Raw genomic sequence first — 16,893 nt, 5'->3', positions numbered from 1 at the left:
CCATGTTGGATCAGGCCAGTGGCCCATCCAGTCCAACACTCTGTGTCACACAATGGCCAAAAAACCCAGGTGCCATCAGGAGGTCCATCAGTGGGGCCAGGACACTAGAAACCCTCCCACTGTTGCCCCCCCCAACCACCAAGAATACAAAGCATCACTGCCTCAGACAGGGAGTTCCAACAATACGCTGTGGCTGATAGCCACTGATGAACCTCTGCTCCATATGTTGATTCAATTCCCTCTTGAAGCTGGCTATGCCTGTAGCCACCACCACCTCGTGTGGCAGTGAATTCCACATGTTAATCATGTTAATGCCATGTTAATGCCATGTTAATCATGTGAATTCCACGTGTTCATAATTATGGAGCAGACGTTCATAAGTGGCTATTAGCCACAGCTTATCGTTTGATCTCTTTGTTTGGGGCAGTGATGCTCTGAATTCTGGTGCTTGTGGGGCACAGTGGAAGGGCTTCTAGCCCCACTGGTGGACCTTTTGATGGCACTTGAGTGTCATTGTTGTTTTGGCCACTGTGTGACACAGAGTGTTGGACTGTATGGGCCATTGGCCTGATGCAACATGGCTTCTCTTATGTTCTTATGTTTTATCACCCTTTGGGTGAAGAAGTTCTTCCTTTTATCTGCTCTAACCCGACTGCTCAGCAATTTCATTAAGTGCTCACAAATTCTTGTATTGTGAGAATAGCCAATGATCAGACCTGTCCTCCATGAATTTCTCTAATCCTCTGTGAAAGCTCTATACACTGAGAGGCCTGGTCTACACACTGTTGCCAACCTCAGCTTGATACCTGGAGAGCTCCTGCTGTTACAATTGCTCTCCTGACAACCAAGATCAGTTCCCCTGGAGAAAATGGCTGCTTTGGAAGATGGACTCTGTTGGCATTGTATCCAGCTGAGGTCCCTCCCCAAACAGTTCTTTATTTTGTGGACTAGGCACTGTAGCTCCTGCTGGAGCATTATTTATGAGCTCTTGTCTATGACCTCTACTTGTCAGTTTCTGGCTGCAATTGGGAAAGCATATGAAAGATTGGTCTTTACTTGAAATGGTTTTTCATGAATTGCATACTGCAGTTCCTAATGGAACACTGTTTATGAACTTAACCTATTGGCTGTTGTCTTTACTGTTCATTCATGATTGGAATAGTTTGATTTTTCCTCTTGACATGTTTTTGAATTAATGTTTATTGTGAGATGACAGACAGACGGACAGACAGACAGACAGACAGACGGATAGACGGATAGATGGCTAGATAGATAGATGGATAGACGGACAGACGGACAGACAGATGTTATTCTAATGCTTAATGTTTGTTCTTCATATAATAACTGGAGTGTGTGTGTTTTGATTCTTTTTTCCAGACCAGCAATGGTCCCACAGATATGCTGCTTGCCCACTGAGGAAACCCACATGTACACTTGTGGGGTTTTCAAGCAGGTCAAATAACCCCAGGACTGTCGATTTTATAATTTTTATTAATTTTAACTACAAAAAGAAAAAGCATAAGCACAAGTACAGAAACATAAGAGGGAGGGGGAAATACAGAGTGGGGGATCAGAAACAAAGAAAGCTGCAAATATATCAGTTACATTTTTACCTCAAAACAAAATACCTAATCCTTTCTACCTGCAAGTATTGAGTTTTCCCCTTATATTCTACCGTCCTCATTTTCCATTATACACTTTTTACTAAACTGTTACTTAAAATACAAGTCTGAACTATTCTTCTTCAGCAAACATAGATATAAAAAAAAAATCACCAAGGTCTCAACACAGAACTAACTGGATAAGCTTAGCCATATTAAAAATACAAACTGACTTGATGTTTTAACAATGTCATCATTTAGATAGGCATAAAAACAAATATTTCTTTATCCTAACTTTCATATTTCAAATGGATAGAGAAAAAGATCAAATTTAAAATAACGTAAAAAGTGGAGAGATAAGAAAGAAAAATGGTAAACAAGGAGCATATTAGTTTATCTATCTCAATATAAGCAATTTCTCCAAACAAACATATTAAGAGCAGATCTACCAGATTACAAAATAATTGTGTTTGTCTGTCTTCTTAAAAATTAATCGAAGTTAACTGTTTATTTATCTAAATTTCTTTTCAGAACTTTTCAATCCTTTAGCTCTTATGTCCATATTAATCAGAGAGGAACAAACCTATGATGTCCCAAAGATCTCACTATGCCTTTTAAAATTGCATATCTTACTGAGAGTTCCATATTATCCAGTTACCTACAAGAGAGAGAAAACAATTTAAAATCCCTTCTTCCTGAAAGTTTTCCACGTTTTGATTTTTTTGATGAAATGTACATCCTCTCTCCTTAATGCAAGCACCCCTCTCAGTAACGATAGTAAAAACCCCACGCCATTAGATCCTCTCAAAAAAACTTCAGTCTTAACTTCCGGTTCTTCTTAGTAACTGCGCCATAAGGTTCCATTTTAGTTTTCTTCTTTTCGTTTCCCGACAGATCTTTTTCCATTTCCAACTCCACAGACGTCACCAAGATCTCTTTGTCACTCCGCCCATGTAGATTCAAGTTTTCTCTAGCTTTCAACATAAAAGCTTGCATTTGCTTTTTTATCAACTCTGTTAATAAACCAAGGTCCTGCTTTAGAGAAAATATAATATCCATTGTATCTTTTTTATGAAACATTTCGCTTTGTGATGCCATTTTACTCCACAGAATAACTCAGTCTAATAATCAAAGTTGAAAAGTAACTCAGAGATCCAGTCAGTTTATCCTTCCAAATCTCCACCAGCCATATAACTTAATTGTTGCCATTTCAGTTGTACTCAGACGACAAATAGAAATCTCTTTGGAATATATCTCATTTGTTCAGACCAAATTATAACCAAATAATAGTCTCTTTATCACTTATTCAATCATAATCTGGGTCAATTTAAGTATCTATATTCAGTCAAATTCAAATTCAAATTGTTGCAGGCATTCAAAGATGTTCTTTTTTATCTTTTGGAAGCCGGATTCATGGGAAAGTAGGGGGGGGGGAATTCACCTCTTTCCCTTCCTTTGAACTGACCCGTTTGTTGTTATGTAAAATGACCCATTAGCCGATGGTATGAAAAGCAAACTTACTTGCAGAGTAGAATTGCCGTGTTTGAGACAGAAAAGCTATACATCAAAGGCTTGTTAGCAGCAAAGAAAGCAAGCAGTCAGGTGTTCACCTCTTTCTGCTGTAATGGCTATCAAGGCAGCGGAGCATTGAAGCACACAAGAAGAGCAGGAACAGCCGCTGCTATATCCCTGTCTTCCTGTAAAAGTCCCATGCCGAAAGGAAACCCCTCCAGGGTCCCCCAATTCAGGGGGGCCACAAGAGACAAGCTCAGCAGACCCCCGCTGATCTCAAGGCGACGAAACCCACCCCAAGACTGTCTTGAGTCAGGAAAATAGTGGGGGAGCTGAAACCTCTTCTGTGCACACACCGCAGTCACGATACAAATCAGGCACTGCGCGTGCAGAAACTGAGGAAAACCTACAACTCGCATATGACTCTTACAAACGATGTGGACCCCAGACTCGTGTAATGAGTACCATGGGAAGAAGAGGCCAGAAATGGCCCCAATTATATAATGCTCTCCACAACTTTGTTTCTGTTTTTGAAATATCGGGCTAGAAAGCAAGCGTGAGGTCAAAAAGAACAGACACAGCTTAAGAAGGTAGTAGGGGGCGGGGGGGAACCAGAACTGGGTTAGGTTTGCCAGGCTGTGCCTAGCAACCAGCAAGAGGGATGTGGGCAGGCCATGACATCACAGCTGATACGACATCACTACCAGTTTTTAAAAAGTGATAAGTAGCTCTAGGAATTGTAAGAAACTCTATGGTTTTACCTCCTCCAAGAACCAGTTCTCCACCCCAAGCCACTGAGGAAGGAACTGTAGCACCACAGTGGTATATAGGGTTGCCAACTCTGGGTTGGACAATTCCTGGATATTTTGGGGGTGGAGCCTGTGGAGGAAGGAATTTCACCTAGAATCAACGGTATACTATAGAGTTGGTCCTCCAAGGCGACCCTTTCCCCCAGGAGAACAGATCTCTGCGGCTTGGAGACCAGTTATAATTCCAGGAGAACTCTACACCGCATGTGGAAGTTGGCAACCGTAGTGGCATGGCCGACTTCCAGCTGTCCACGGTCAGGAGATGACTCGCTTCTTGAGCTGCTGCCGGCTGAGCCCAGACTGAGCCCCCTCGGTGCTTGGGGGACAAAATACCTCAACAGCCCAGCCTCCTCCTCAACCAACAGCAACAAGCTGCAGAATCCCCTTCACTCGCCAGACCTGTTTGCGGCCTGCTTTCACTTTTGTCCCTCCGACTCTGCTCTTAAGCTGTACAATTGTACCTCCAAAGCTGCGCCAAGGAAAGGCCTGGAAAAACAACAAGCAGGGGGCTTGGATGACCCCACCCCCAGCGCTTAGATACCATGGGCAGGGAGGATTTGTAGGCCCAAGGCAGAGTACAAGAGGTGCTGTCGGTGGCTGCATTTGGAGGGGATTTGCCTTGACAATAGACAGCTGTGATTACAGGAACCTTATCCCAGGAGTCAGGGCTATGGGCTGCCACCCACAGTGCTACGGTGCAGTCACCGATGGATCACCCCCACAAAGCCCCTGGCGTGCCTCAGCAGCTCAGCCTGCAGACAGCAATCCAAAAGAGCTACAAAAGAACAACACCCACCTTAGCATGTACACACCCACCGTGCAGAACAACGACAAAGCAAGGTGTCTTGCACTTGCAGCATGCAACTGGACAGTTGAACGCATATCCCTGCAACTTCACATACAGACGGCATCCCTGCACAGCCATTGCTGGCCAACAGGACAAATGCATTGGGATGTGCCGCTGCCACAGAAGCTCATGCAGATGCCTCAAATCCTGACGCCCACTCCTCCCCACCCCTTGTAGTGTCATCTCCCACTTTCCTCTGGTCTGACCCTCCCTCCCGCTGCCCCCCTCTACCACAGGAGGCTGGCTAGTGGGAGGTGACTGGGCAAAGACGCACCCCCCTATACACACCCCCAAGAGAGATGACTGACGTCAGAGTAGGCTTAAAAGTTGGGGGGAAGTGCAGTGGGGATCGAGGGAGATGGAGGGGGGACGAGCAGGCAAGAGGAAGGCTGCGGAGTTCTCTGAGGCGTACCCTGAGACCGTCAGCTCCACTGCTGGTGAGTTCCACTCTAGACCCGTTGAAGGGGCACCCAGAGGGCACCTAGACAGGTTGAGTTGAATGGAAAGTTTAGGGGGGGGAGGGGAGAGGAAGAGATTGCTCAGGGTGGCAAAAGCAACCGGCCAGGATGTCCTGCCAACATTTCGGGTTTCAGGATGCCAGCACATCCACAATTAGTTCCTTGCCTCTTCCAGAGCAAGGAGTCTGGTGGTTAGAGGTCCCTGTTATATATATAACAGGGGTGGCCAACGGTAGCTCTCCAGATGTTTTTTGCCTACAACTCCCATCAGCCCCAGCCAGCATGGCCAATGGCTGGGGCTGATGGGAGTTGTAGGCAAAAAAAACATCTGGAGAGCTACCGTTGGCCACCCCTGATATATAACATTATACACACACACACACACATACAAATATGTATACACACACATATATTCACATACATATACATATATACACATACAGATATATATATATATATACATATATATATAGTAGCATCATTAAATTATACTGGTTTTTAGATAATTATTTAATTTAAATTAATTTAAATTTATGAATTGTATTTTAATTGTTATTATTCTGATTTTATTGTTATATCATGGCATATGTACCATGTCTTGTAAGCCGCCCTGAGCCTGCCTTGGTGGGGTATAAATAAAAATTTATTATTATTATTATTGTTGTTGTTATTGATATATTACATTTTCCAACCGCCTTGGAAAGAAGTAAGTAGATGGTGATTATTGTGTACATAGCTCTAAGAGAGGTGTAAGGCTTAATGGGCAACCCACAGCTTTTTATCTCCTACTCTTATCTGCCCCTTCCATGACTGTTCATTGGCATAATACACAGAGATATTCCTGGCAAAGCAAACTCCACAGACTCACCAGCAGTAGATACCTCCTGCATCTCTGTATTCCAACTTCATTCCTCTATTCCTGGAAGGAAATCATGGCCAAAGAAATGGGAAGCAATTTCTATAACAGGGGTGGCCAAACTTGCTTAACATAAGAGCCACACAAAATACAAGTCAGATGTCTGAGAGCCACAAGACATGAATATCAGATGCGACAAAGGAAGGCAGGCAGGCAGGCAAATAGATGGGGAAGGGAGAAGGTGGTGGAAAGAAAGCAACTTTAAGTTTAAATGCATTCTCCAAGCTGCTGGCTGACTTGGCTTGGCAAAGTGATTTAAAGAGACAAATGCCTTCTTTAAGCCGACCGATGGGGCAGTGAGGGCTTTGAGAGCCACACAATCAATGTTCCCTCTAAGCTGCAGAGTCTTGTGAGCAAAAACTCTACTACCGCATAAATGATTGTGCTCTGGGGCCATTTTTCCTGAGCGAAGACAAAAACGTGTGAGCCGGAGGCTAAAAAAATCTGTGAGCTAGCTTACGCTAACTCAGCTTAGAGGGAACACTGCACACAATTTGGCCACCCCTGATCTATAGTACCAGGAATCAAGTTTCCTGGAAGAGATTTCCCTCTAGATGTAGGAAAGGAGGGATATCTAATCAGGGACTCACGTGAAATCCACAACACTGGCCTTTTCCATGCAGTGTTGGCCAGGAGTTCCTTCAATAAGAGCAGTTTTGCCACTGACTTCACAACAGCAGCACATGCGTTTGGGGTGGGGAGAATGGGAGAATTGGTTTCCACACGAGAGCTTCCAAGAAGCTGAGCGATATCACTGAGTCCTAGCAGGACCGAATCTACATGTTTTTTGAGGGGGGGGGGCAAAATTAAAAAATTACTCCCCCTTATGAGCCATTCTATCTTATGGTCCCATAGAACACAATGAACGCCATACCGAATTTGGCACCCCCCCTGTGGGCACCTAGGGCAAGCACCCCCCCTCTGCCCCCCTCCCCAGATCTGACCCTGAGCCCTGGAAGATTGAAACAGGCTGTAATCCCCCTGGTCAGGCTTTTCCCAAACACCCAATGCACACGTGTTAATGAGAGAGCTGTTTGGCTCAGATCCTGGGGGCTCAAGTTCCCCCACCCCAGGGTCCCAAAATTAATTAGTTTCCCCGGCTGGCCCATTGTGCGCCCCTCGCTCTCACGAGCTCAGGTTCTCCCAAGAGGTGGGGGCCGCAGCATCATGTTCCCCAAAGTTAATCCTGGGGATTGCGGGAAGGAATTGGGGGGAAAGAAAGAAAGAAAGAAGTTACCTTTGTGGCGCTTAATTATCGGGATGGGAGAAAGAAAGTTCACCTACCCAGTGCTGCCAGCTGCTGCTTCAAGATAATAGTCATAGATTTGAGGAAGAGGTTGCAACGGAGGTTTGGCAGGTGCCGGCTCATCGGCTGAGGCTCTGGGAACTTCTCCGCAGACGACTATCAGGAATGGAACCCCACCTCTGGATCTTGCTATTTGGCTAGGCCAAAGCAATATGAAGCCGCTTTGTACGGGTCATTGGTCCCGTTAGCACTCTGACCAGCGACAGCGGTCTGAGATCTTTAACCGGAGTTCCTTTTAATCCCTGCATCCTATTGTTTGTGGGAGTGGGCAGGAAAGGGGGCTGTGTCAACAGTGTTCCCTCTTCAGGGGTCTTCAATGGGCTCTTTAGCTTGGAGAAACGTCAACTCAGGGGTGACATGATAAAAGGTTTACAAGATTATGCATGGGATAGAGAAGGTAGAGAAAGAAGTGCTTTTTTCCCTTTCTCACAATGCAAGAACTCGTGGGCACTCAATGAAATTGCTGAGCAGACGGTTAGAATGGATAAAAGGAAGTCCTTCTTCACCCAAAGGGTGATTAACACATTGAATTCACTGCCACAGGAGGTGGTGGTGGCTACAAGCATAGCCAGCTTCAAGAGGAGATTGGATAAGCATATGGAGCAGAGGTTCATCAGTGGCTATTAGCCACAGCCTATTGTTGGAACTCTCAGTCTGGGGCAGTGATGCTCTGTATTCTTTGTGCTTGTGGGGGGCACAGTAGGAGGGCTTCTAGCCCCACTGGTGGACCTCCTGATGGCACTTGGGTTTTTTTGGCCACTGTGTGACACAGAGTGTTGGACTGGATGGGCCATTGGCCTGATCCAACATGAAGAAGAAGAAGAAGTTCATATGGAGCAGACAGAAAAGGAGGCTAGGTCAACAGTGTTCCCTCTTCAGTGGTCTTCCCAGTTGCATCCCCTTCCCCTCTTCTCCAAGGCTGTGCCTGCACATCCTTGGATATTATATCATCTTTGCACTATTGCAGGGATTCCCGATGTGGTACCCACAGGAAACGGATGTATTCCCTGATGTTCCATTATACCCTATGGGAATCAGTCTCCATAGGGAATAATGGACTGCCCAGCAGACATTCCCCTCCCGCCACTTTCTGATGACCCTGAAGCAGAGGGAGGGCCTCCCAACCAGGGGATCCCCTGCCCCTACCTGGGGATTGGCAAGCTTAATGGCCAGTTAGAAGCTCTGCTGGGCAAAAGCCCTAACTGACCCTGCTTACCTTTTGAAAACACTTGGTGGGCACCAAAAAATGTGTTGGTGTGGCTCCATGGATCCCATGTTGGGGGATGCCTGGGATAGAGGACTAAACTATTCTCGGTATAGATTTTATTTTGGAAGCATGCAATGAACACAGCTCTTGTGTTTTGTGTTTTAACAATTTATTAATAACACATGGTTACAATATTTAATTATCTTTTTCTTATACTAAACCATATGACACCCCCCCTCCCTCCAATATTGACTTCCCCGAAGTTATAAATTTGCAGTTAATTTTAAAGGTACCACTAATCTATCACAATGTAATACTTTTGATTAATACTAAAAAATTGTCCAATGTCTTTTTACGTTCCACTCTTTCTCCATATATCCTTTGAATTTCTTCCACTCCTTTTTGAATAAGTCCAAGTCATAGTCTCTTAAAAGTTTTAGTTAATTTGTCCATCTCACTCCACGATAAAACTTTCACAATCCAATCCCATTTCTCTGGTATTGTTCCTTGTTTCCACAGCTGCGCATACAATGTCCTAGCAGCTGAGAGCAAATACCAAATTAAAGTCCTGTCTTCCTTTGGAAATTTTTCTAATTGTAATCCAAGCCAAAAAGTCTCTGCAGTTTTCTTGATGTCATAACCCAAAATTTTGGAGATTTCTTGTTGTATCATCTTCCAATACTCCTTCACTTTTTCACAAGTCCACCACATATGAAAGAGCCTTCATGTTTTTTACATTTCCAACACCTATCTGACATCTTTTTACTCATCCTAGCCAGTTTTTTCGGAGTCATGTACCACCTATACATCATCTTAAAACAATTCTCCTTAATACTCTGACAAGTTGAGATCTTCATCGAGTTCTTCCAAAGGTGCTCCCATGTATCCATTTGTATTTCTCTATTCACATTAATTGCCCATTTTACCATTTGAGATTTTACTACTTCTTCTTCTGTAAACCATTTCAATAATAATTTATATACTTTCGATATTAATGTTTCATTATCTCCAAGCAGGACCCTTTCCAGTTCTGTTTGCTCGCGTCTAATGCCATCCATTTTAATATCATTTTCCATCAAGCTTTTAATTTGTTGCATTTGAAACCAGTCATATTTATTCTTTAACTCTTCTGCAGATTTTAATTCAATTTTGTCTCCTTGAATCTTGAGCAGTTGATTATATGACATCGCTCTTTCTTCATCAGATTCAGCTGTTATTTTTATTACTTCCGCTGGCACTATCCAAAGCGGTTTTCTCTCGTCGCCATATTTCTTATATTTTATCCAAGTGTTTAATAAACTATTTCTGATATAGTGGTGAGAGAAAAAAACGCCCATCTTGTTCTTCCCATAACACAGATATGCATGCCAGCCGAATTTATTCCCATGAGCTTCTAACCATAAAGGTTTTTTATCTAACAGCATTATCCAATCTTTGATCCATGTCAAACAAACCGCATCATGATACAATCTTAAGTCCGGGAGCTGAAAACCACCTCTCTCTTTAGCATCTATTAAAATCTTCATCACAATGAACACAGCTCTGAACAGAACAGTGCTATAACAGTGTTAGGGACTTAGTGTGTTGACAAAGATGACCCAAATCCCAATTTTATTTATTCATTAAAACATTCATATCTCACCTTTAAGACCATAACAAGAGCCCTGCTCAATCAGACCAGTGGTCCATCCAGTCCAGCATCCTGTCTCACGCAATGGCCAGCCAGTTTCTCCGGAGGGCCAACAACAGGGCAAAGACGCTGAGGCCTTCATAAGAACAACAGAAGAGCCCTGCTGGATCAGACCAGTGGGCCATCTAGTCCTGCATCCTGTATCACACAGTGGCCAACCAGCTCCTCTGCAGGGCCAAAAACAAGGCGGAGAGGCCAAGGCCTTCCCCTGATGTTGCCTCCTGGCTCTGGGATTCAGTGCCTCTGAATGTAGAGGCTTCCCTCAATCACCATGGCTTAACAGCCATAGATAGACGTATCTTCGATGAATCTGTCTAATCCCCTTTTAAAGCTGTTTATTCCTGTGGCTATCCCTACATTCCCTGACAGCAAATTCCACATTTTAACCACTCTCTGTGTAAAGAAGTATTTCCTTTTGCCTGTCCTAAATCTACTACCCATTGGTTTCATTGGATGCCCTCCAGTTCCAGTATTTCCTTGTGCTTTGTGGCAGTTTACAATAACAGTTTAAAACATTAGAGAGCCAGTTTGGTGTAGCGGTTAAGTGCGCAGACTCTAATCTGGGAGAACCAGGTTTGATTCCCCATTCCTCCACTTGCAGCTGCTGGAATGGCCTTGTCTTGTAGGAGTTGTCCTTGAAAGGGCAGCTGCTGTGAGAGCCCTCTCAGCCCCACCCACCTCACAGGGTGTCTGTTGTGGGGGAAGGAGAAGGTAAAGGAGACTGTGACTGCTCTGAGACTCAGAGTATAGGGCGGAATATAAATCCAATCTTCTTGTTTTTAAAGGGTCTTGAGGTGCGGCCTGAATCGAGTGGTATCAGCATATCTTATTTTCTTTCAGATGTCGAAGCCTCCCTCTACAGGAAGTTCCCCAGTGCCCCTGGCCTGACAGGGGGCACTTTAATCTCCCCCACCACCCCCTCCTCCTTGCACACAGCGGCCACCCCCACACGCCGACGTCACCGGACCACTTTCAGCCAAGAGCAGCTGGACCAGCTGGAGGCGGCTTTTATGAAAAACCACTACCCGGATATCTACTGCCGAGAGGAGTTGGCCAGGGTCACCAAACTCAACGAGGCTCGCATCCAGGTATGAGAGAGCAGGACCGAATCTACATGTTTTTTTTTGGGGGGGGGGCAAAATTAAAAATTGATGCCCCCTTATGGGCCATTCTATCATGGTCCCATAGAATACAATGGACTCCATACCCACTTTGGCGTCCCCCCTCTGTCAGCGCCCGGGGCAAGCAACCCCCTCTGCCCCCTTCCCAGTTCCGGCCCTGTGTGAGAGAGCTAGAGTTTGGGAATGCCGCACATGGGAAGCAGAGCAGAGAAGAGGCCATCTCGCTTCCAAGAGGATGTGTTCAGGCCAGCAATTCCATGTGCAATGATTTATTTTATTTTATTGCATTTATATCCTGCCCTCTCCTGATGCGCTCAGGGCGGCTAACGACGGTTAAAATAACAGAGTATTTATATCAAAGTGCAATAAAATCATTAAAACATTTTAACAGTTCATGATGCAGCAGAGGCCAGGAATTGTGCAACGGCCCTAGGGTTGCCAAGTCCAATTAAAGAAATACCTGGGGACTTTTGGGGTGGAGCCAAGAGACATTGGGGTAGAGCCAGGAGAAAGGTTGTGACAAGCATAATTGAACTCCAAGGAGAGTTCTGGCCATCACATTTAAAGGGACCGCACAACTTTTAAATGAAGGATAGGGGCACCTTCTTTTGGAACTCATAGAATTGGACCCCTCAGTCCACTGTTTTTGAAACTTGGAGGGTCTGTTGAGGAGAGGTGTTGGATGCTATGCTGCAAATAAATGCTGTACCTCTAACTCAAAAAACAGCCCCACCCCAGAGCCCCAGATACCTACAGATCAATTCTCCATTATTCCCTATGGGAATTGGTCTCCATAGGGAATGAGTGCCCAGCAGACATTTCCCTCCCCCCCTGCTTTCTGATGATCCTGAAGCACATGGAGGGCCTCCAAACCGGGGGATACCCTGCCCCCACCTGGGGATTGGCAACCATGAACAGTCCCTTGTGGTGTGGTGTGTCCACTGCTCTTTCTAGGAATCCCAAAATTTGGGGAGGGGCTATGGCTCAGTAGCAGAGCCTCTACTTGGCATGTAGAAGATCCCAGGTTCAATTCTTGGTACCTCCAGTTAAGGACCAGGTAGCAGGTGATGTGAAAGATCTCTGCCGGAGACCCTGGAGAACCACTGCCAGTCCACGTAGAACAGTGCTTCCCAACTTTTTTGAGCCTGCAGGCACATTTTGGAATGGTCGGGTGGGCAAAGCCACAAAATGGCTGCCACAGGAGGCGGGACCAGGCACAAAATGGCTCCCATAGATTAGCTTCAGTAACACAGTGGAAATCCTTGTGTTGTGTGGCAGCTTCCGTCAAAACAAAAAATCTGCACAGCCAATCAAATCTCCAGTAGTCAATCAGAAGCCTGGCTGCACAAAAGCCATATCTGGCTTCACCCACTTCCTAAAAACTCCTGATGTAGCCAATCCTCCAAGAGCTTACAAGGCTCTTTTTTGTAAGCTCTTGAAGGATTGGCTACATCAGGGGTGTGTGGCCTAATATGCAAAGAAGCTCCTGCTAGAATTCCACCCCTGCTAAAAACACTTGATGGGTGCCAGAAAAAGGTGTTGACGGGCACTATGGCAGCCATGGGCTCTGTGGTGGGGACTCCTGGGGTAGAGAATACTGTCTTCAATGGACCAAGGGTGAGGCAGCTTCGCATGTTCAAGTGCCAGCAGAATCAGGAAAGCGAGAGACCCACTGTAACCCAATGCTATGCAGTTTTGTGTAGTGGTTAAGAGTGACAGACCCTAATCTGGAGAAACGAGTTTGATTCCCTACTCTTCCTCCACATGCAGCCAACTGGGTGACTTTGGGTAAGTCACAGCTCGTTCGGAGCACTCTCAGCCCAAAAAATAAGTCTAGGTCTCGCCACAAAAGAGCTAGAACTTCAGGCTGCCAGACAATCTTCGGATCTTCTGGCTATAATATTACACACAATGCCATATAATTATTCTTAATTATTATCAGCTCACTTACCCCAGTAAAAACATTCATGTATTCTCTCAGAGCAGAGAAAAAAGAAGGGGGGAACTAACCCCCCCCCCCCAAAAAAAAATTGAATTAAGAACTGGTTTGGTGTAGTGGTTAAGTGTGCAGACTCTTATCTGGGAGTACCAGGTTTTATTCCCCACTTCTGCACGTGCAGCTGCTGGAATGGCCTTGGGTTAGCCATAGCTCTTGCAGTTGTCCTTGAAAGAGCAGCTTCTGGGAGAGCTCTATCAGCCCCACCTATGTCACAGAGTGTTTGTTGTGGGGGAGGAAGATAACGGAGATTGTGAGCTGCCCTGAGATTCTGAGATTCAGAGTGAAGGGCGGGATATAAATCCAATATCATCATCTTCTTCTTCAAAGTTACAAATGAATTTTAGGGCCAATTACTAAAAAAACAATGTAACTTAAATATTCAATATAACGAATATTGAATATCTTGAATATATCAAAAATATATGCATTCAGGGCTTTTTTGTAACAGGAACTCCTTTGCATATTAGGCCACACACCCCTGATGTAGCCAACCCTCCTGGAGCTTACAGTAGGCGCTGTAAGAGCACTGTAAGCTCTTGGAGGACTGGCTACATCAGGGGTGTGTGGCCTAATATGCAAAAGAGATCCTGCTACAAAAAAAGCCTTGTAAATACATTTATTATCGAATGGTTAAAAACATTTATGGGTCCAATTGTAGCCTCATTACGGAATAAAAGTGTATATATTTTTTGATAATTTTCAGGTTACGCCCATTGTTTTTAGTAAATGGTCCTATAATTTGTTTGTAACTAACCTTTTTGGTTCATGATGTATTCTTCTGTCTTCTGGTTCCTTTCACAGGTGTGGTTCCAGAACCGGCGGGCCAAACAACGAAAGCAGGAACGGGCCCTGCTAAAACCAGGCACCTCTGGCATCCTGTCCATTTGCCCGATGCCCACACCACCGCCACCACGACAGTACCAGTACCCTCCTGCCCTGGCACCACATCACCCCCTTCCCCGCTTCCCTTCCACTTACGCTCTGACCCCCCCACCACCCTCAACCGCCTCTGCCCAGTTTCCCTGCCCTACCTCTCACCACCCTCAAGCCTTTCGTGCTCACGACAGCTGGTACAGCCCCTTGCGGGCCGTGACTTCCCCCCCAACTGCTCCACCGCCATCGGTGATCTCACTGAGTCTCGACCCCAGCACCCACTGGAACTGAGCACTTTGCCAACGGGGGACGGACAGGACTCTGCAAGATGGTTCACAGGGAGGGGTGGGGAGACGGCCAAAGATACACACCATTGTCTCATTGATTCTCTCAGCGATGTTGAACAGACTTGACTCTCCTGTATGTGAAGGGCAACCGTATCAACAGCGAGGATGTTTCGCCACCTCTGGAACAGAACTCCCAAAGAACAGGCTAATTTCTGTGTCTTAGCTCAGATGCAGGCATCCCCTCCCCCAGTAATTCTGGAAAAGCTACGAAACAGCTCTACACCAAAACCATGATTTAATAAAACTAACCGTTAGTGTGATTAGCTGAGCGTGGGGTGTTCCATTTCAGGATCTGAAACCATGGTCGGAAGTTGGCTTATGAATAGGGTTGCCAGCTCTGGGTTGGGAAATACCTGGAGAATTTGGGGCTGGAGCCTGAGGCTTGAGTTTGGGAGGGGAGGGACTTCAATGAGGTAATAATACATTAATTAATAATAACTATAGTATGCCGTTGTGCACACACCAGGCCCTCCTGTCTTCCGCCATCCCCTGAAGTCCGCTCAAATTCATGTTGGTTATATCAGTAACGCTGTCCAGCCATCGCATCTTTTGCTGTCCCCGTCTTCTTTTGCCTTCTGTCTTTCCCAGCATCAGGGTCTTCTCCAGGGAGCGCTCCCTTCTCACTGGGTGGCGAAAGTATTTGAGCTTCAGCTTCAGCATATGACCTTCCAGGGAACAGTTAGGGTTGATTTCCCTTAGGACTGACTGATTTGATCTTCTTGCAGTCCAAGGGACTCTCAAGAGTCTTCTCCAGCACCACAATTCGAAAGCATCTATTCTTCTGCGCTCGGCCTTGCTTATGGTCCAACTCTCACAGCCATACATTACTGCTGGGAATACCATTGCCTTGACTTTTTTGGCAGGGTGATATTTCTACTTTTTATTATACTGTCTAGGTTTGCCATACCTGTCCTCCCAAGGAGCACTACAACTGTTCAAAATCAGTCCCCCCTGGAGAAAATGGCTGCTTTGGGGGTGGATTCTTAGCCTCCTCCTCCTCCAGTGTAACTCGCGAGTTTCAATTCAAGGTGCTGGTTACGACCCTTCTTGGCCTTGGAACTACACAGCGGAAGGAATATGTCACCCTGCATGTCCCCATGGTAGGGTTACCAACTTCAGGTTGTGAAATTCCTGGAGATTTGGAGATAGAGCCTGAGGAGGATGTGGTTTGGGGAGGGAAAGGACCTCAGCTGGGTATGCCACAGAAGCTACTCCCCCAAGCGGCCATTTTCTCCAGAGGAACTGATCTCTGTGGTCTGGAGAGCAGTCATAATTCTGGGAAATCTCCAGGCCCCACTTAGAGGTTGGCAACCCTACCTCATATGTAGGGCTGCCACTCTCCAGGTGACACCTGGAGGTCTCCTGATAATACAACCAACCTCCAGACCACAGAGATCAGTTCCCCTGGAGAAAATGGCTGCTTTTGGAGGACGGACTCTGTGGTACAGCCCCGTAGCAAAGAGTCAAAGGCAGAGGTGGCCATAGGGGGGCTGTATTAGGGGGGGCCATGGGGGTGAGAGCAAAAAGCTGGAGAGGGTGGGGGCAACCCCTCTCCCTCCCCCCTCCAGTATGATTTAAATTGCATGTAAGCTCTGAGTCCCTTTCTACCTTTCCTGGAGCTCAGCCTGCAGTGACCAACTTCCAATTCCAAAGTTCAAAAGAAGGCTGATTTGTATCTCTGCACTCCCTCCTCATTTCCCTGCTTTCCTGTACCCTTCCCCAACCAGAAGCAGCAGGGCTGCCCACCTACCCACCCAACATTTGGAATCTACCCACCCGCCCCCCCAACTCTCCTCAGAGTGCTTCAGGGGAGAGCTTGCTGGTGCCGCTACCTGCTTCATGTGTTGAGGCAATCAGGGAGCCAAGGCTTGGGGGGAAAGGGCCCCCGTAAAACCCACAAGGAGGCTGGGCCCTCTGGGCCCCATAGGGCACTACAGGCCTGCATTATACCCTGCTGAGGTCCCTCCCTCCCACAAACCTCTGTCCCTCCCTGCAGCCAACTCCACTCCCCCAAAATCTCCAAGTATTCCCTTACCCACAGCTGGCAATCAAAGGAAAAACACCAGGATTTGCATTCGACAGTGGCATGAATTTTCTGCTCACCACCACCACACGCTTATACCCCTGCTTTTTTTCCTGCTTGCAATCAAAGCAGGCAGGGAGAAGCAATTCTCGTCTCTCCTGCCTGTTCTTTTTCCCTGGACAAA

The 16,893-nt window shown here is 46.1% G+C and overlaps 1 protein-coding gene across 1 annotated transcript; it reads left to right on the top strand.

Annotated features, from left to right (window-relative positions):
• The first annotated feature begins 5,127 nt into the window (after positions 1-5,127).
• LOC132581849 (homeobox protein prophet of Pit-1-like) lies at positions 5,128-14,630 on the top strand. Its single transcript, XM_060253267.1, has 3 exons — positions 5,128-5,206; positions 11,187-11,434; positions 14,268-14,630. Exons 1-3 carry the CDS (start codon positions 5,128-5,130, stop codon positions 14,628-14,630), a joined length of 690 nt encoding a protein of 229 aa, XP_060109250.1.
• The last annotated feature ends 2,263 nt before the right edge of the window (positions 14,631-16,893 follow it).

This window comes from Heteronotia binoei, chromosome 13, assembly GCF_032191835.1.
Source record: "Heteronotia binoei isolate CCM8104 ecotype False Entrance Well chromosome 13, APGP_CSIRO_Hbin_v1, whole genome shotgun sequence".
In the NCBI taxonomy this organism is placed as follows: Eukaryota; Metazoa; Chordata; class Lepidosauria; order Squamata; family Gekkonidae; genus Heteronotia; species Heteronotia binoei.
Note: the sequence above shows the minus strand (reverse complement) of the source record. Positions and strands in the feature narration are given on the sequence as shown.

Coding starts and splice junctions, on each gene's coding strand:
- LOC132581849 (XM_060253267.1), top strand. CDS start 5,128: ATGGAGGGGGGACGAGCAGGCAAGAGGAAGGCTGCGGAGTTCTCTGAG. Junction 5,207..11,186: donor GACCGTCAGCTCCACTGCTG/GTGAGTTCCACT, acceptor ATTTTCTTTCAG/ATGTCGAAGCCTCCCTCTAC. Junction 11,435..14,267: donor TCAACGAGGCTCGCATCCAG/GTATGAGAGAGC, acceptor TTCCTTTCACAG/GTGTGGTTCCAGAACCGGCG.